Source organism: Phascolarctos cinereus, unplaced genomic scaffold, assembly GCF_003287225.1.
Source record: "Phascolarctos cinereus isolate Bilbo 61053 unplaced genomic scaffold, phaCin_HiC Scaffold_2;HRSCAF=192, whole genome shotgun sequence".
In the NCBI taxonomy this organism is placed as follows: domain Eukaryota; kingdom Metazoa; phylum Chordata; class Mammalia; order Diprotodontia; family Phascolarctidae; genus Phascolarctos; species Phascolarctos cinereus.
The window spans coordinates 44915944-44936015 of record NW_027555625.1 but is presented as its reverse complement, the minus strand read 5'-3'; the positions used below and the strand labels follow the sequence as shown (position 1 = coordinate 44936015).

The following is a 20072-nucleotide window of genomic DNA, read 5'->3' as shown; positions in this document are numbered from 1 at the left end:
GGACCTCACAGCCCAGGCCAAGTGCTACCTACTTCACAAAACCTTTCTTGATTTCCCAGGTTCTTAAGTGTCCCATGTCCCATCCCAGCCCTGCCAAAATCACTATGTTGTATATCACTTATATTTACTTATCTATGAACTTGTATCTCTTATATAAGATTATATAAGGGACTGTCTTGCCTTGTGTCCACAGGCACAGTGCTTGATATACAGTAGGCACGTGATAAACGCCTCTAGATTGGCTTAGTTCTATAAAAAGAAACTTCCTCCAAGAAAACACATCTATGGACACTAGGAATTGTTCTCCTGTTTTGGGACAATTTAGGTGGCACACTCCCATTTTCTTAATGTGCTGAGTATCAGCTCAGGAGTAAAAAAAAAAATCTCACACACACACAGAGCTACTTTTCAGTCTCTGAAATGCAGGAAAGTGGCTTGGCACATTGGTGAGCTTTCCAGTTGAGGGAATCCACAGCCAGAAAGCTACTCCAGCTTGGGACACTAGCTGCCAAGTTTGGGCCTCAAGCACATGTCTCTGAACTGGCTCTCAAAAAGAGGAGAGCACCAGTGGAAACAGTGATGGTACGTTTGCTATAGCAGCCCAAAGACAGCATAGAAAAAGGGAAAGCTTACTGAAATTCACAGTACTGCTTTGGAGAGAGGAGCAAAGATCCACTGTGTCAGAAACTGACCTAGAGAACAGGACAGGATAACTAACACTTGTCATTCCCAACCTTCCAACTCCATCCAACAAAAAAGGACTCTATTACACATCCGCTTCGGACAGGAAGCAGAAGTGCTGACGTGGGCGCCAAATATGCCCATGTAAACAGGCTCAATCTCTAGGAAACTAGAGTTTTATTAAACTGGGCAATAGAGGATGGGAGTGTGGCCTCACACATGTCTCATTTTCTTGGAATGACTGTTAACTGGGCAAACATGTTTCCTATCTTCTTAACAACTTTTGGCTCTTGCCATAAAAATATTTGCAGTCCCATCTGCAGTTTTTCAGACCTCTGGCCTCTGCAAGTCGGTGCCTTTCTACACCTTGTACTACTCTCCTTTCGCGTTTTCTTTACATCCCCCACCTGACTCCATCCTTCTCTTGTTGATCCCCTTCATCTCCTGGTTATATGCCTTCAAGCCATAAACAACAGAGCAGAGGGAAGCACCAGGCCTGCTGGGTGATGGGCATTCCTTAGGGCAATGCCAGGCCTCCAAGCCTGAATTCCCGCTGATTCCAAGCTGCTGCGGCTCCCGCTCACCATGCACTGCTCTCTCTCAAGTGCCAACAGCAGAGTCTGTCGTTTACCCTCTCTAAGTCCCATGATTTTAGAAAAAGGGATTTTAATTTTTTTTAAAGGTAAGTTGGGATTATTGCTTTTTAAATTCACGTGCTCGAGACGTTTTGATGTCAGAAATATAGGAACAACCAACCCCTTGGAATTTAAGAATCCTCGTCTTAACTTGCTGGCCCAGGTTTCTAGAGCTATGGTTACTGGGTGTGATAGCCTGGTTCTGTGTTCAAAAGAAGGCAGAGTTCTAGATCCAAGGTGTATACATAGGCCCCATCCTCCCACTCCCCTCAACAACAGCCTGGCCTGGGAGTTTTTTCCCTCCCTTAGGAAACAAAGATGTGAGGGAAAATTTGCTGAAGGAGGTCACAGTCTCTTAGATCATCATCTGCCTTTCAGTCCTACTGTGGCTGGCTTTCCCATTCGCTATTAGCTCCATCTTCTGATCTTACCTTGAATGCTGTCAGCGTCCTCCATAGCTATGGTCTGTTGTGGAAGCTGCTGTTAAATTACAACCAAAATGATGTAGCTTTTAAGTTACATTCAAGGTCCCCATTAGATGCCAGAAAAGAATCCCAAGGGTGGTAGTATGATTTAAAAGGAAAACCACAAACTCGAAGTCATGCAAGACCTAGGTTCAAGTCCAACATCATGCTGGAGGCAAGTGACTTCAATTTAATAGACATTTCTTAAGTACTATTTGCAAGACACTGAGGATAGAAAGGCCAAAACAAATCTGCCTTTGAGGAATTTATGGAGTTGGGGGATGGGAGAAGGGTGATCCTTTGGTTGATACATTGATAAGTCTACCTTCAGAGCCTGTTTTAACAAAAATCTGTAAAATTGAAAGTGAGATAATATAGGCCAGGTGCCTTATCAACCTTGAAGCACCATTAATGTCAGTTATTATTAGTATATTTTAAAAGACGGGACATTTACAGATAAGTCTACTTTTATTGGTTTCATTTGTACTTCAAGAGGTAAAGCTATTTAAACTGAATTTGGCTTAGTGTCTAGAGAAGCTTGGGTTCAATCGCCCTTTTATTTCCCAGGAGGGGAAAATGAAGGTAAATCAGAACTCTTACCTACAGCAGCAACCAACCAGTCATGACTTCAAGAAGTCTGAGGATAAAATATACCTTTCACCCCCTGGCAGAGGGGGGGAGGGAGCAGTTCCTAACCTTTTTGTCCTGGACCCCTTCTCAGAATCATGTTGTTAAATGCATGAAATACATACTGTGTATGATGACAAAAGAAACCAAAATTTCTGAGACCCAAGGTTAAGAACAAACCCCTGCACTACAGGTACAGGACCAAATATGCATTCATTCTTACACATGGCTAATGTACTGACTTCTTTTATCAAACTACACATACTTGTTACTGGGGAGCTCTTCTGCTGAGGCAGGGAGAGAAGGTTGGTACATAGTAAGACATGGGAAAAAAATAAAAGTTATAATGATTTATTCACTGAAATTAATTTAACTAGAAATGGTTACTAAGCAGGTTTACGTAGTTAAAAATTGACTTTCAATTATCACAGAACATTTCCTTTTAACCAAAGAAAACAAAGATTGGTCACATGAGAAAAGCAAAGTAAATGGCATAGCCGATGACTGCAGATATCGAAGCTTCCCTCTGTAGACTTACTGTTAAGTTCTTTTTTAGAAAACCGTGTTCACAAGTGCTTCCATATACACCAGCTATATTCATCCTCACACAAATCTTCCCATTTTACAGATGCGCAAACTGACTCAGGTTAAATCATTTGCCCAGTGTCACAGCTAAAAAGAGGTAGGGCCAGGTCTTCTGACTCAGTTCAGTTCTGTGCTGTTTCTACCACATCCTGCTGGCCCTCGGTAGGATCTGCTGCTTTCCTTTGAGATCTTTTGAGAGACATGCAACAATTCTCCAGTTCCCTTCTGTCCTCCCCTCCCTAAAGGCTTCTCTAGATCTGGAAACCAGCAAGGAGGTACCGATTCCACTATGTCCGATTTCTGACAGCCCAGCAGGGTGTGCAGTAGCAAAGTGAGGCCGTTTCCTCCACCTGATTTATATGGTGAATGTTCCAGCTTTTGTTAAGTACACAACAAGCAGACTTTAATAAGGTTGCCTGTATAATTTGGGGCATTTTAAAAGAACCAGCTCCTTCAATCCCTGTGAGGGGAGAGTGCAATCAGCTCTACTCCCAAGTATCCTAGTTTGTATGTTAAGTGAGGGCATTGGCATTTGCAAGAGTTTCCTAAAAGCAAACAGGAGGAAATCACTGGCCTTCCTATCTCTCATCTTGCTTTTGGGGAGAAAGGACTGAGAAATCAGCACCTGGGAAAGGAAAGTAAGGGCTGAAACAAGAGCCCCTTATTTAGGCAACACCTGATTTTTCCTAAATAAGTGGAGAACGTGCTGTCTCCTGCTACTTCTTAGCACCACAGCGGCTAATACTGGCATCTGTAGGATGTAATCTTTGCTTTAAGCTCATGCAGTTGGGACTGACTAATGCCTTTCACGAGCAGCCGACAGGAACCACTAGCTTCAAACTGTCTGCACTCCCATTAGCTCTCCTTTTTCAATAGGCAACAACTAGCTACTTAGCAAGTTCAGAAGAGAAGCAAATGAAGGACAGTGTCACACTACAGTGCCTTTGTGAGAGGAAATTTTATTGTAATTATTCACCTCAGTAGAGTTCAGAAAGAACAGATTAGCTCAGTCCAACATGATTGGCAGTTGGAATAATCTAGTGAAGCAAGTGACCTGTCTGCTACGGATTTAACTTTAATTAGCTTTTAATACTTAGCCAACTAACACCTCAAACATAATCCAGAAGAATGTGTTATCTTCCCCCTTCTCACCTGAGTCCCCCAACTACCTCATCTCAATATTGAAATAACTTCATTAAATACGAGTTCCAGAGGAGCAGAACCCCCTGGAGCTTGCAGCCATGAGGACAATGCACAACAAAGAAAAGAAAATGCAAATAAAACTCTGATAATTTACCAGTCTAATAAAACAAGACCTTTCAATATATTAAGAAAGAAATCCAGTTACAAATGCACTAGGGGTCTATGTGAAGAGGGCCTGGTGTAATGACTGAAAGTGGCGGCTATTTACAAGATACACAAGCAGGATAGATGCACCTATTTGGGCACTGGCCTTCAGAAGCCAAACGTGTTCTCTCCACTGTAGGCCACGTACAAGAATCCATCTTCGTCTTTTTCCTTCTCATAAAGTTGTCCCATAGTTAGGCTGGAATGAGAAAAACACAAAACACAAAACTCAGGTCAATTCACTAAAACCAAATGCTGGGAAGATATGAATCTCTAGATGCAGAAAACTCTAGTAATTATCATCCTAAGTCATGATACTTTTTTCCACTTTGGGGCCTATCACTTGAGGAACTCTCATATTTTACCATATCAACTAGATGATCTCCAACACTTTATGATGCAGGTGATAGCAAACATCTTACTTTTCTGTAGATGGCAAATGGATTCCCATCAAGAGCTGAATGACATTTGTCACTGAGTCACTGACCAAGACAAAAAGCCAAAGCCGCCTTCCTCCCAAAACCATGCTGGAGCTGGACATCCATGCACCCTCTGGTGGATGCATAAAAAAAAGTTTGGTAACAAACCTGCATGGAGAGGTGGACTAAGAGTAGCAGCTCTGTTCATCAGCCGACTAATGATTGTTCTGGGTCTGTCCCCCTTGGAGAGAGGTAATCTTGAACTTCCAGCTCTACTAAACACAGTCCGTAAACATGGCCTACGGGGTACTAGGAGGATAGAGCACCAGCCGGCGGTCAAGAGGACCTGAGTTCAAATTCAGCCTCAGATACATTTACTAGCTGTGTCACCCTAGGCAAGTCACTTAACACCGATTGCCTCACAAAAAAAAAAAACACTTAAAAAAAAAACAAACATGGCCTATAGTGCAGGCCATCTGAGAGATGGCCTAGACCTGTTCTTTTTCTCCTTCACTTCCTCATTCTTCTTCCATCCCTTTCCCCTGCTTACGCCTTGAGCCTGCCACTTACACTGCCTGGCTCCCACAGTGAAGTTTCTCCTGGAACAAAAGATGTGGAAGGTGGCTCCATGCTGGTAATTACGCTATTAGGAAAAACCCCTTTGGTTTGGAAATGCTTAATTCTTTGGACCATTAAGGCTCTACATAAGATTAGCACCACAACTGTGGCTGGCATGTATACTTTAGCTTTAAATACATAATTAGGTTGAAAAATAGGTCATGAGAAATGAAAAGTCTCTGTCCTAATTTTCAGGCTACAGCAGGCTTGTGCCCTCCTCCTTATAAGGATTTTGTTCTTCATTTGAAAAGTTTTTCATCATCTGACTTCTCTGTAGAGGTCTAAGGAAGGAGAAAGCTCAGTGTAATACTAGAAAATTTGTATTGTTCAAGTTACTACTTTTCCTCATTAGGGCATGATGATGTGAACTCCCTAATCACCTCTTTTATTAGCTATTCAGGAGTTTCCATTGGAAAATACTGAGATGCTGTGAGATACCTCAAGAAAAGATCTGCAAATAAAAATCAGTTCAAAGAAGCAAGGGGTAGAATTCTGCCATCTCTCCAAGAAATGTCATCCATCAGCTAAGAACTGAGACTCAGGGCATAGTACTTACTGCTTTTACAAAAGGAAAAGGGGCCAGTGACTGGATCCAAAAAATCCTCCAAGAAACCAAAGTAATTTCCTGTTCCTCTGTGGCTGTAAGCAGATTCATGCTGTTAGGGCTCACTGCCAACTTGAGAGTCTCTGGGCAAGGTCTATTATTTTAAGGAGTTTACCCTGCTCCTCCAGGAGCTCTGTCCCTCACAAATGGGAGAGAGTGGATATTTATGGTGCTTTGAATGTAGAAGGTAAAAAAAATATAAACTGAGGGCAGGTGGTTTCCAATTCATTTTAAGAAGATGAAATGATAGATTTAGTACTGTAAGAAACTCCAAAGATCATCTAGTCTATACTACCTCCTGCCACTTTTTATCAAACAGATGAGAATACAGGCCCAGAGTAATTTGGTGACCTGTCACCAAGGAAGTTTGAGTTCGTTAAACTAACCCCTTCTAAATTTAAAAATAAAGATAATGTATAAAGTATTTTTTTGTGGTATAGTCTTTTGGAAGGTACCCACAGATAAAGATCCTTGTTTATTAAATGGGATGAAGTGATTCCCCTGGTAACAAATGCGAAATATATGAGTGTACCAGAGATCCAAACGCGCCCTACACAAACTCCAGAAATAGATATTTCTGAGACCAAATTCAGGTGGGTGGCAAAGATGGCTCTCTCTCTGCCTGAAAACAGTCTGTTAAAATGGCAGACCGCCAGGAAACCAAGTATATACTTAAGAGAGTAACACTAGTAACACTTGGAACTCTATACATACTCTCCCCACATGACTGTGCTGTTAATCTCCAGGATAAGAAAAGACCAGATATTGGTGATAGAAGTAAACATGTACTTGACTAAGGTGGAGGGTGGCTTTGTTTGGAGGTCAAGATGAAAACAAGATTGAGATATGTGGTCTGATAGCCATCTTATGATATCATTAGTCCAGTAAGCTCATAGCAGATGCCTAAATGACCCAAGCCATCAGTCAGTAACTTGCTAAATTGATGGAGAAAGGCCATCAGCAACCCCCAGGAGAAATTCCAAGACATTTACAATCAGGAAAAGAGGTACGGATTGTCCCAAGCATTCTCCTCTGATCCTCTTCTGAGGACTATTAGGGCACTTCTGTCTTTAAAGCAATAATACAAGTGAACCCTCACTCAATCTGGACAAGTGGATAAATGACTAAAATGTGGAAGTAGATGAATTTTAAAATGAAAAGTATAACTGGTAGTTATGACATCACATAAAAGCAATGTTCCAGGTGAGAATCTCTTAATTGAAGAGAGAAGAATTCATTAGTATAAGCAAGGGATACTCCTATAAGCATGAGCTCAGACCAGCTGGGAGAGATGAGCACTGACAGGCAGGAGGACTAAAAAGGGCAGGTAAAGTGACATGCTCTAACAGAAGGGGTTGCAAGTCCTTCAAGGCGGTTTTTATTTTCATTCTGAATTATCAGGAAGGCTTGGGAGAAAAATGAGGCAGTGCTTCAGAATGAGGATGACCTGTGTCTTAATCACATCTTCCCATGCCTCTTTCTGGGGAGGAAGGCCAAGCATGACTGTGGTAACTCAGGGTGACATCTCCCCAAATAATGTCCCAGTGACATCAACATCTTTTTGTGAATAGGAGATAAGCTAAGCATATGGCATATCTGGGTCAAAGAGAGGTGTTCTCAGGTCAGGAGCTAGTTCTCATCCATTTAATCCTAGAGTTAACAATGACAATTGTAGCAACTGCAGGCTAAAGCACTGCCTTGACTTTCTGGTGGGAACCCAAGCCATGTGCTTGGGGTCGTCTGGGTCCTGGTCTTCAGGCTCCTCCTTGTTGCCAATGTGCTATGGGCCACAGAGACCAAGTGAAGGCTCAGCCAAATCAATGAATGGCCTAGCCATGAGATGTAATCCACCCAAGTTCTCTGAAAGACTCTTGGGCAGTTTGCCTTCTAACTTCCAGAAGGAATGGTCTAATTCACAGTCTGAAAATGGCTAATAAACTCCATAAAAATTCATTCCATGAAAAGAATTTCCCATTTAGCCTCCACAGGTTATCTAAGAACCAAGCAGGTGGCTCCTCTGTGAAGTAGTCAACACTAGTGACCTAAAGTGTCACTGGCACTGTCATCTTTTTCTCAGTCACAATAATCTACATGGAAACTTTAAGTGGCAGATGTATTTTAAATATGAACCCATAACCTTCAGCCCCTTAAGAAGGGTGATACTTACAGTGCCAAGCCCGGAGCTAGAGAGGCAGGAACAAACTAATGGTGTTGCCATAAAACCTAATGATCCCAAGAAAACTATCAACAAAACACAAGGAGCCACTTAAGCCTGAGGTGAAAAGAGGCTAAACCACAAAAGCAGTTACAGAAACTCCTCTGCTCCCTCAAAAAAGGAAAATAACACACACACCTAAGTATGCTATGAGAAACCATGCAATGACAGGAGTCTCATGTGGGTGGCCTCGGCTGGAGATGTTCTCTGTATGACTTCCAGGAAGGCTGAACTTTTCTGCCCTCTCGGCCCCATACTACCATGCTCAAGCTGTTCAACTGGCCCCACCCCCATTCAGCATGCTCCTTTGCTATCCTCAGAGAAGCCTCAAGTGTCACTATAAGCCTCATGCTTGCCAGGCTCCGCCAGAAGGTCTCTGCACAGCCTTCCAACTTGCAACTCCAAACTGTCAATACTACCAAACTTCTGGCCTAAATGACTGGCAAACTGAAGGAAAAACCACTGGGATGGACTGCTTGTCTTAGTACAGTATCTGAGCTGGTGCCTGGCAATGAGACAAAGTTATCAATTTTTTATGAAAGGCATATCCACACTGCATGTGCCTGTGCTCATACAAACTGGCTCATTCAGAAAACATGCTACTACTGGACACCAATGTTGCAGACACTTGCTGGGTGCACCGGACTATCTTAAGGAAAAAGGAAAATACTCCAGAGGCCTCGGGATGGAAAATGCTGTCCACATCCAAAGAAAGAACTATGGAAGTCGAATCGCTCTCCCTTATTTTTACCTTCTGATGAGTTTTGTTTCATCTTTCTGATGGTTTCTCCTATTGGTTTTAATTTTTACTTACAACTTCACTAATGTGAAAATATGTTTAATGGGTATATAAATGTAAAGCCTATATCAGATTGTGCGCTGTCTTGGGGAGGGTAGGGGGGGAGGAAAAGGGAGAAAAATGTTCAACTCAAAAGCATATGGAAAAAAAAATTTTTTTAAAAAGGAAAAAGGAAAATAAAGCAAGAAGTATACTATAAGTTCAAAGCTGACTCGATGGGTGCTAGGTCACTGAGGTCCTAGAAGTGAAATATTCCTGTAAAGAAGGTGGTGTTCTGGGAAACATCACCCAGGTTCAGCACATCCTGCTCAAGGTAAAGAAGCTAGCCTCTGAACTTGGGACAAATTTAAATTTGAGATGTAAATCCTGGAAAAGTTTTTCCTAAACTGTGAAACTTGCTGTTTGAGACTACAGGCCATTCACCTACAGTTGGGAGCAAACAGTGGGTACCAACCAATGTTCCCCTATCCTTCCTCGGATGCAGTCTGTGCCTGGTGCCAGTGAACCTCCTCTTTGGGACCCTCTCGAGGCAGGGACAGCTCTACGCCCCTTGCCAACAGAAGTAGTTTCAGAAGCCAAGACCTTTACCCCTTACCCCAAAATAATTTGGGTCCCATTTGTTTGAGGGGGGAATGATGAAGATGGGATATAGACCCCAAAAAGGAAAAACCCTGGACTTTCCCATATGGCCAAATCTCTGGCATTTGCCTGAGGCCATAATCCCCTCCACTGGCCTTTCTTTGTGGCTACATCCAATCTTAATTCTGTTACCCTTAACCTAGCCTAGCCCTCCATTATCTTACCTCCCTTAATCCTATCTAGGCTCCATTCTCCCTTGGCCACCCCTAGATCCTTCCCACAGTCTTTCTGTATATTAGGTCCATTTCGTCTCCATTAAGATGCTGATTATTATAATCTAGCCTCTGCTCAGATTGTTAAAATCTGGCCAATATCTCACAGACTCTCAGAGTCCTAAGAGTCTGGCTAATATGGCAGATCTTTAATAAACCTTGTCTTTGGCTGGAAAAAAAAAAAGATGGTGGTGTCCCCCAACCCAGTTCTAGGACTTCTGTGTCTTGGTTTCTTTGTGCTAGCTGGGCAAAGTAATTTACACAATTTAGTAAAACATAAATGTATAGTCCTAGCAGTGTCCAAACCCAGAAATGGTCGCTCACTGGAAACATCAGTTGTGTTCTGCCCAGCAGTCCACTGGACCCGGCAGACTAGGCTGACGCTTTGAGCATCTACGGGCACTCCTCACTTGCATCGCAACAGAACCTCTAAGAGGCTCAATGCCAAAGCTGGGGCTATCCAGCACACCCAGTGCTTCCCGCAGACCTCTGAATTCCTTCCTTTCCAACAGAGTATTTTTGCGGCTGCCAAAGGACTGTAACAGTTGCTGTGAACGGCAGTAGCTAAAGTTACTACATGGTCCTGAAGGGTACCACAAAGAAATATAAAATAAAAATATCAAAATAAGATCAAAGGCTTGAAAATACAAGTGAGAAAGGAGGAAAGATGGAACTACCAAGGGAGAAGCGAGGAAAAAGGGGGAATTACAAATGGTTGCCTCTTTGATCATCATCTCTTCCTTCTCCCTCCACCACCAAGCTAAGTTTCTTGTTGATGAGGAATTTCAGGTTCACCAATGAGGATCAGAAATGTCCATTCGAGGACTAATTTCCATGTAACCACCTAAAATTTCACCTCCCCGGGAGCAGCTAGGTGGTAGGCACAGTGGATAGAGCACCAGCCCTGAAGACAGGAGGACCCAGTTCAAATCTAACCTCAGACCAAACAACACTTACTAGCTGTGTGACCCTGGGCAAGTCACAACCCCAACTGCCCTAAACAAAAAAATAAATAAATAAATAGATTGTTACCTCCCATCTTTCCTCTAAAGAGCTCAGTGCACCTATAACAATAATCTCACAAGCAGCACTTTCTTGAATCTATTTCAAACATGGTAACAATCAGCAAGATTCATAATCTGGCTTCAAATAAAAAGAACTATAGAGTCAAACCAGGAGGAATCAAATTCTTCAGACCTATCAATGAAGTCAATTTCTGTAGCAACACCCAAAACTGACACAGGGGTGCCTGGAAACATCTGAAGGAGGTGGCACAAACAAAACCACAATATTAGGTGGGGTTGCTAAAAAACAGCAGTACTGAAACAGGAAATCCTTACGGAAGGAAAATGGAGCTCCTCACTGGCAGAACTCCATTGGCACTCACTTGGATTTGTATTGGTACTTCTGTTACATAGGGACTGAATCTGTGGTTAGTAAGAATGGCATTTGTTGCTCTCTGTTACTTAATAAGCTTAATTTAATAACTCGAACCCCAAAGACAAAAGAAACAGCTGTTTCAGAGTGTGAAGAAAAAAGCCATTAATCAAGGATTAACAGGCTAAGGCCCCAAACTGGCTAGTTATCTGAGAATTACTCAGTAGGCATCTATCTCCACAAGACTTCTGCACAGAATATTACAGAAGCAAAGCACAGAATCTAAATCCCTGGTTAACCATTCTGTAAAATGCTGAGGTAGGTCACTGAACATGTGGAGCCTCCCTCGGCTTGAGCTTTGGGAGGAAGTGGCTATGAAATAGCCGGTAGGATAAAATCACTTCGCTGCTTCTCCTATTTACATCCACTCACTAATGGAAAGGACAGAGCAGCTTACAGCCCCTCTGACGTACTAAAGTGCAGCAGCACTTGAAGAATGAGGTGATCTCACCATGTTTTACTTTCATTTTCTTCAAGCAGTATCAAAGTTCAGAATAAAGGACAAAAAAAACCCACCTAATTACCACCTATCCTAGTCCAAGAGGAAGCAAAACAGCTTCTTAAACTGGATTGCTGGAGTTTCAAACAGTAGGACCAAGAAATGCACTGCCCTTCACTCCTTCCCAGGCCTCTGAGAGGGAGGGTCAGAAGAGATGACACCAAAGTGACAAGTTTGTTCCTACTAACTCTGAAACTTCCCGGATGACAGCTGTGACTAGCCCAAGAACCTCAATGGGGCAAGGCTTGGCTTCTCCTTTTGAGGTAGGAAGCAACCCTATGAGGCCAAGATCTTACTCCTTATTCTGTTTCTGCCTAGCACAAGGAAGTAGATATTGTTGAACGGACTAAGGAAAAAGGAGTTAACACCCAAAAAAATCAGAGCTGTTTACCTTTAGAAGAAATAAAGAATGAGTTTGGTTTAGACCCCTCCTCTGGAGGGTCAAAGGTTTCCAAATCAAGGGCATTTTGTCCACACTGGGCTAAGTATTTGTTTTCAAAAATTCTCTTTTTGGAAAAGAGATTGAGCCTAAACCCATCTTGACTTTCTTCTGGTCTTTGATGTTACAAAGGGCCAGGAACCCCCTTTCAGATAGCAAAACAAAACAGTAAACTAGAATCTGGCCACAGGCCTGAGAGTAATTAATGTAGAGTTAAGAGAAGACATGATTAAGAGTTTAAGTGGGGCGGCTAGGTAGCGAAGTGGATAGAGTACTAGACGAGAAGTCAGAAGGACCTGAGTTCAAATCCAGCCTCAGACCAAACACTTGACACTTACTTAAACTGTGTGACCCTGGGCAAGTCACTTAACCCCAATTGCCTTAAAAAAAAAAAAGAGTTTAAGTCTATTCCCTTTCATAGGAAGATAAAGCTGACAAGCCCAACACCTATTGGGAGAATGAGACTGCCTTGAAACTGGATTTTAGGTTAAGTTGTAGTTAGAATGAAGTTCCAAGCAAGAAAACAACTATAGCCCTGAAGTTATTCTATTGCCAGCCAAAGCGAGAAGTGCTAAAAGGAGTCAAAAAGAACAGGGACCTAACAATCCATGTAATTCTCATAGCCCTTTACAGGGAACCAGCCCTAGTAAATGACATGATAATCAGACAGCTAAAAAAAAAAAAACAAAAATGACTGCAATGAGAAAAGCTGATGGAAGCATTTGGAGATGAGGCAGACAGGGTGATTAGTTCAAGTCTAGGACTCTGCAAGGCCTAATGAAGAGCTCCAGGCAGCATGGGCTGAACTGACTTCACGACTGTTAAAGGAGACCTTTGTCTCACACCTCAGATCTGGTGTTTAACACTCAGCCCCAGAAAGCTGCTTTCAATGGTTCTGGGGGGATTCAGTTTTCTTAACAGTATGTATTCTCCACTACAGCACCTGCCCTGGTACAGACGGATAATACCATGGCATCTTCCCCCTTTCTTGTAGTTATCACATTTCAACCACAACCTCTAAGAAATTCAGGGCCAAAAAGTACTTCTGAGTACTACAATCAAACCATCAAAATAAGTGGGCAAAGCATCCGTAAGTAACTACTTCTCACCTAGACTGTGGGACTGTTTTATCCACAAATAGGAAGATTGCTTTCTCTGAGGGTAGCTGGATCCGTTTCCTGATGATCCACATGAACTGGGCCACAGTGATGTCAGATGGAACCAGGTACTTCCGCTTGTCAATGTCAACAATCTGAGAGCCTGAGACTTTTTCCACAATCACCTGGAAAAGCAGAGGTCAGGATTAGGCTTCTGAAATAAAGGCTTTAATCTGTCATGTGCTTGGGAAGCTGATGAAGGCACTGTGTGCTAGAAATGTCAGGGGATTTAGAGGAAGAGAACTACATGATGGCATGGCAAAATGTTACCTTTGCTGCTTAAAATTATATGCTTTAGAGAGCCTATTTATATGGGAAGCCGTTTTCTTCCATGAAGTTAGTTACTGTATTCCACATCCCTGATCAGAGGCATTTATAGAAAAAAAAATCAGCTTTTAATGTAGAAAATCAAGTGAAGAAAATTATTTACTGTAGTTCTACCTAATCCCCCAACCTTCAACCCATTACAACTCAAAAGTTACCAAAGAAATGTTAAAGTTAGAAGGGACTCTCCATTATTTTGTATATGAGGAAAATGGAAGAGGTTAAATGACTTGCTTAAGGTAACAAAGCTAGTAAGCAATCGATGGAGTACCCAAGAAGCAGCAGCCCAGGAAAACCTGGCAGAAAACCATCAGAAGTTCTAACTTTTAGGAAACCAAGTTGTTGACCTACCCCCCTTGTTCCTCCGACGAGTGCGTCGGTCTTATTTCTGTTTTCTCAAAGATTAAGAAATTCAGGTGTGGGTTCTCTTAACCCCGACTCGGTGACAGGTATAGACCCGGAAGGGGCGGAGTGCCCTTTCCAGGAGGGCCAGGGGGAGAAAGTGGCCCAACATCGGGACAAGGCGACCCCCCCCATCCCCTGGCCCCGTCCTGGGAGCTGGCTCCTTACATAACCAGGAGGCTGGAGGCTGCCCTACATAGGATACCTGGCACCTTCCCCCTGCCCCCCATGAGATCGGGGGGGGGGGCACGCCGGCGCCCCGCTCGGTACTCACCGGGACCCGGTCGGGATATTTGGCTCGGATTTTGGCAGATTCTACACATCTGTGTTCTGTGGACGAGACAAAGTAAGGGGCTCTGGGCGGGGGTCCTCGCTTCGGCCCTTCCCTCGCCCAGAGTCGGGGCAGAGTCCGAGCGAGCGGCCCCGGGGCCGGGCCGGGCCGGGTGGAGCCCCCGGGGGTGGGGGGACGAGCGCCGCGCTCAGCTCCGCCGGCCCCAGCCCCGGCCCTCCGCCGCCGGCAGGGCTGAGGCTGGGGCCGGGGATCGGGCCAGGCCGAGCCTCGCCAGCCGTCCCCTCAGCCCGACCCCGGCCTCGGGCCCGCGCCCCAAACCCGGCCCTTACCCAGCGAGTGGTCCTCCTTGAACATCCACTTCATGGCGGCGGCGGCGGCGGAGAAGGGACGGAGCCGGCTCTCGGAGCCGCAGAACGGACCGGACGGGTCCGGCCTGGACAACAACAACAACAACAACAGCAGCGGCGGCGGCGACGGAGGAGGAGGAGGAGGTGACGGCGACGGCGGTGGCGGCGGCGGCACGAGAGGCGGGACTTCCGACCGACAGAGCGTAGCAACTGGGGCGGGGGCGGGCCTTCCGGCGACAGTCGGCAACGGGCGGGGCCTGCGCGCTCCGTGGCCCGCCCGGCGCGCGGGGCCGGGCGTGGGCCCCTCTCTCACACCTGTGGAGGGGATCTAGCCGGAGGGGGCAGGGGGCGGTGACGGTGACAGGCCGGTGGGAGGAGGGTGAAGTGACAGGTCCGTGGAGTCACCGTGGGAAGGGGTGACATAACAGGTCCATGGGGTCTGTGGGGCGAGGGCTGACGTGACAGATCTGTGGAATCTCTGTGGGTGGAGTTTTGGGTGACCGTGGTGGGCTATTGTTGAGGGGTTTCCAGGGTCCGTACGTGTGTTATTGGTGACGTCACATGGGAGATGACAGCAGGTCTGTGTGGGGAGGGGTGCTGACTGCAGGACTAGAACGCCATGGGAGCAGAGAAGTTGCCATGACTGGGAGCCCATTTATTACAAATGAGATTCCAATAAAAGACCTCCGTCTATGGGTTCGGTCATGTTTCATTACAAGGAGAGGAGAATTCTTAAATTACTGGGAGAGAGGGAAGTTGGAGGTGACTATCAGGGATAGATGAATTCCCTTGACAGAGGGTCATAAGACTAGCATTCCTGTTTGCCATTCCGAGCAGGGTTCAAAAGTCACAAGTCTGTGTTGTACATGTCACCTGCCTTTCCGCATGCTTTAAAGGTTCTCCAGCTGGTGTGATGTAATTACCTTCCTCAAAACAGAATCACAGAGCAGACAGTCGTCTGTTTATGAGCAATTGAATATTTAGAGGGAGTGTTGACCAAATTATGTGCACAATGCATATCACACGCTGGCAATGCTGATGTATCTGAAAGGCCTCTTTTTTAATGCTATTCTTCCTTCATTACCAACAATTAAAGTTCCTGAGACATGTCACAGAACCTAACTGCATCTAAAAATAGTTTTGTTATTTTCAGGTTGTACCTCTGAGCAACATAAATATTTTGAAAGTGAAAGTAAAAATACTTTGTATGTTACCAGACCTTTCTCAGAGTGTTCTTTGCAGATAGTGTACTTATTCTCAGAACCCGTTTCTTAAGAAAGTGATGACTAAGCTGTGAGCTTTCCTGTTTTACAGATAGAAGTACTAAGTGGTAAGGAGATTTGTTCAATACTATTGTAAAACAGTAGAGTTCCCAATGATCTTGAATCCCTTTCTGCTATCCCAACCAGGTTGCCTTAAGTGTGTATTTATGCCCACGTCTGCTTAAAAAGTAATTCTTCTCTGGTTTTAAGAGTTACAAGGACTCACAGTTATCTGAACCATTGCCTCTCACCTCTCTCAATCATGTGTGATTTTTTTTCCATCTTGCATCTTCACGTATCTTCCCTTCATCTTTTCACAGCTCAAATTCTAATTATGTAATCTTTCATGATCTTGCTTCCATTAGCTTTCCTAGCAATTTTCTTTGTTTCCTGTATTCCATCTTGACTATTTTAATTACCTGCCTACTAGTTAAGTCAATATTTGAAAGGTCTTCTGTGCCTAGCAAAACACGGTAAGTAGTTACAAAAGAAAGTAAAACACAGAGATCCAGTCCTGGAGAAGTTTATAACCTAATAGAGGAGGTAGAATAATAACTCTGTGTGAAAATACAAACAGATTAATTTTAAATGCAAAATGAATTACAGGTTTATATTTATGAATACTAAGGATATGTGAGTAATTGCAAATAATAGAGGTTAACTAGAATTAGTACAGGAAAGCTTCATGGTAGAAGTGACTCAGAAAGAGTTTTGAAGGAAGGGATGGACATGAATTAACAGATGGAGAAGTTAATGCTCCAAGCCAGGAAGGAAAGGAAAGATTCCCAGTGGATCAAATGACATGGATGAAGACATAAATGACATGCTTGTCAAGTCTGCAGATGGCAAGGAGCTAGGAAGAATAGTTAACACATTGAAAGATAATGTCAGGATCCAAAAATATCTCAACAACTTAAAATGGTGGGTTAATTTAATAAGGTGAAATGCAATAAAGATAAATGCAGTTCTACACTTGGGTTCCAAAAATCCACTAAATATGTACAGGATGAGCTGGACACACATAGGCAACTTATGAGGGAAAAAACCTTGAGGATTTAGCTCAAAGTGAATCAATATGGTAAACCTTTATTCAAGGCTGCATTACTACAAGAGTCATAATGCCCAAAATAAGGTAAAGTAGTTGTCCTAGTCTGCTCTGATCCAACTATATCTGGAATATTGTGTCACTTTTAGATGCCACACTTTAGTAATAAAAAAAGTATGTGTTTGTTTTGTTTATATTTCTATTTGTACATATTTCCCCCTATAGAGTATAAGCTACTTTAAGATGGAGACTACTTTTTTAAAAATTAATTCATTTTGATTTATCAACAATCACTTCCATAAGCTTTTGAGTTTTAAATTTTTCTCTCCCTCTTTCCCCACCTCCCTCCCCAAGAGGGTGCACAATCTGATATTGGTTATACACATACATTCCTATTAAACATATTTTCACATTAGTGATGTTGTAAGTAAGAATTAGAACCAGGGGCAGCTAGGTGGCGCAGTGGATAGAGCACCGGCCCTGAAGTCAGGAGTACCTGAGTTCAAATCCGGCCTCAGACCAAACACTTGACACTTACTAGCTGTGTGACCCTGGGCAAGTCACTTAACCCTACCTGCCTAAAAACAAAACAAAACAAAAACAAAAAACTAGAACCATCAGAAAGAGGAAACAAAACACAACAGAAGGAAAAAAAATAACAAATAGTATGCTTCGATCTGCATTCAAACTCTGTAGTTCCTTCTTTGGATATGGATAGCATTTTCCGTCATGAGGCCTTTGAAGATGTCTTAAGATTCTTGTATTGCTGAGAAGGCTTAAGTCTCTCAATATTAGTACCTAACTGATTATGTTATTCCCTCCTTGAGCCAAATCTGATGAGAATAAGGTTCAAACAATGCTCATCTCCCTCCTTTCTTTCCCTCTGCTGTAATAAGTTTTTGTGCCTTTTCCTGTAATGTAATTTACCCTTGTCTGCCTCCTCCTTTCCTTTTCTCTCAGTACATTTTCTTAGTTATATCAGATTAACCCACTTATTTAGATCCATTTAACCCAGTTGATTAGTTTTTTTTATCATTACATCAAAGTCAACTTATACCCACCCCCCTCTATGTATATCCCTTTAACATGGGGTAATAGCAATACAGTTCTCAAGAGTTACAAGTGTCATCTTCCCTGGTAGGGATGTAAACAGTTTGCCCTTATTAATAATGTGTTGTTTCTTTCTATCCCCTTTACCTTTTTATGTCTCTCTTGAGTCTTGTATTTAAAGATCAAATTTTCTGTTGAGGCCTGGTCTTCTTGTCAGGAAGGTTTGGAAGTCCTCTATTTCATTGAATATCCATCCCCTCCCCTGAAAGATCATGCTCATTTTTGCTGAGTGAGACTACTTCTTTATATAGTAAGTTGAGTGTAATGAGGAACTAGCCAATGAGGACCCAATCTTTAGAGCAAACTGATATTTGACCTTCCTACTCGGTTTTACAGAACATGATAGATATCCTCCCCTGCTTCATGCTAATCCAGTAGAACAAAAACAGAACTACTATGAGCTTCAGTGCAGGGAAAAGACTGCCAGTCTTATCCCCCACCCTATTGCTGTGTAACCATGAGCATCCCAAAGGTGTAAAGTTTTTAGTATTGTTGCTCACAAACCCCAATCTGGTGTGCTCCCCATTATCAATCCACCTGTAGAACTCTACTGCTTTGAGAAAAGGTATTTGCTAAGAAGGTATAGCAAAAACAGTAGTTACAAAACATTATCCTTAAGCTTGTAGCATACTCTTCCCCTGAGTGCAGTGTATCAACTTAAAATACACTGATAATGAGGCATATGTATAGAGAACATATGGCCAAGGGGTACTCCCTGATTCCTGGTGCTGGAAGTTCTTTTCTTCCTTTCATGAGGTTCCTCTTAGGTGTATCTCCTGGACTCCAAGAATCAGTGCCTTTCTATAGTCCATGACCAGCACTTTTCTTAGTCCCAAAAGGTTATAAACCTTGAAGCTGCAGTCATTCTTAGAGGTCTGTTTTCCACTTTTATCTGTAGGTGTTTCCTTCTTCACTGGCCTCTACTATTAGAGTAGACTCTGCTACTGACTCTGGTTGCCAGTGGGACCTTGAGTGGCTCTGATCTATCTTGTGGTTGCTAGGGCACTCCCCTTTGGGAATAGTTATTCACCTAGTATCAAGAAAGAATGAATAAACATAAAGGAAACAGAAGCAACATGTGTTTGTGAACACATGGTAACCAGATGTGAGAAAGATGGCTGCCCTGGATCCTACCTGCCACACTGTGGAAGTTTTGCTTTACTTGCCCTGGGAAGGAAAAAAATATATAGCTCACAGAAGGTAAAGTTACTCCTTTAATTTACACTCATTTCTATTTCAGTAACTCATGAGCCATGAACCTACTAGTTCTTCAGCCAATCAGAAGCCTCTTTCTCACCACATACTATGTGGTTCTAAGAGCAGGTAACCAGGATTATCCCTAGAACTCTGAGGGAAGAAGTAGTCAGCTGCCCACTTGGGACCCTGTCCACCCACTTATTGTTGAAAGTTGGAGAATTAGCCCTTGAGGGGGGTACTATGTATAAGACTTGCAAAGCACTTTATACACACAATGTTATTAGATCTTCTCAATCCTGTTGTTATTTGTCCTTCCTTCTCAAAGAGGACCATGACATCAGGGAAGTGATGCCATGACTTGCAGGTGAATTGGATTTAAGTGAGGGAGGGCTGTGCAGAGTCACCAGCCTCACTCCTCTGGAGCCACCTGGGGCCAGTGGCCAGATATAGATCAGGATGACTGGAGATGGCTCTGGATGCCGTGGGAGACCCTGACCTTTCAAAGCTAAGGTCTTTCCCAGGTCTCAGTTTGACTGAGGCAAAGTCCATTTAGTGATTAAGGCTTGGTAAGAAAAAAGGCAGAGAATGGCTTCTTTCACCTACTCAAAAAAAAAGTCTGTCTGGGAGGGGAAGACCCTCAGGGTGTCTGGGCAAAACAGAAACAATCGCTATTTATATTCACTCTAAGCCAATCAGGGCCCAAACAATGACCAAGT

General features: G+C 43.3%; 1 protein-coding gene across 1 annotated transcript; it reads right to left on the bottom strand.

Moving 5' to 3' along the window:
• Nucleotides 1-3931: 3931 nt before the first annotated feature.
• On the bottom strand, nt 3932-14929 carry GABARAPL2 (GABA type A receptor associated protein like 2). The gene is made up of 4 exons (XM_020963672.2): nt 14725-14929; nt 14378-14433; nt 13330-13502; nt 3932-4538 (listed from the first exon to the last, which is right to left on the bottom strand). Exons 1-4 carry the CDS (start codon nt 14756-14758, stop codon nt 4448-4450), a joined length of 354 nt encoding a protein of 117 aa, XP_020819331.1. The 5' UTR covers nt 14759-14929; the 3' UTR covers nt 3932-4447.
• Nucleotides 14930-20072: the final 5143 nt, after the last annotated feature.

Coding starts and splice junctions, on each gene's coding strand:
- GABARAPL2 (XM_020963672.2), bottom strand. CDS start 14,758: ATGAAGTGGATGTTCAAGGAGGACCACTCGCTGG. Junction 13,503..14,377: donor AATATCCCGACCGGGTCCCG/GTGAGTACCGAG, acceptor CTGCTTTTCCAG/GTGATTGTGGAAAAAGTCTC. Junction 4,539..13,329: donor AAAACAGTCCCACAGTCTAG/GTGAGAAGTAGT, acceptor TTCTCATTCCAG/CCTAACTATGGGACAACTTT.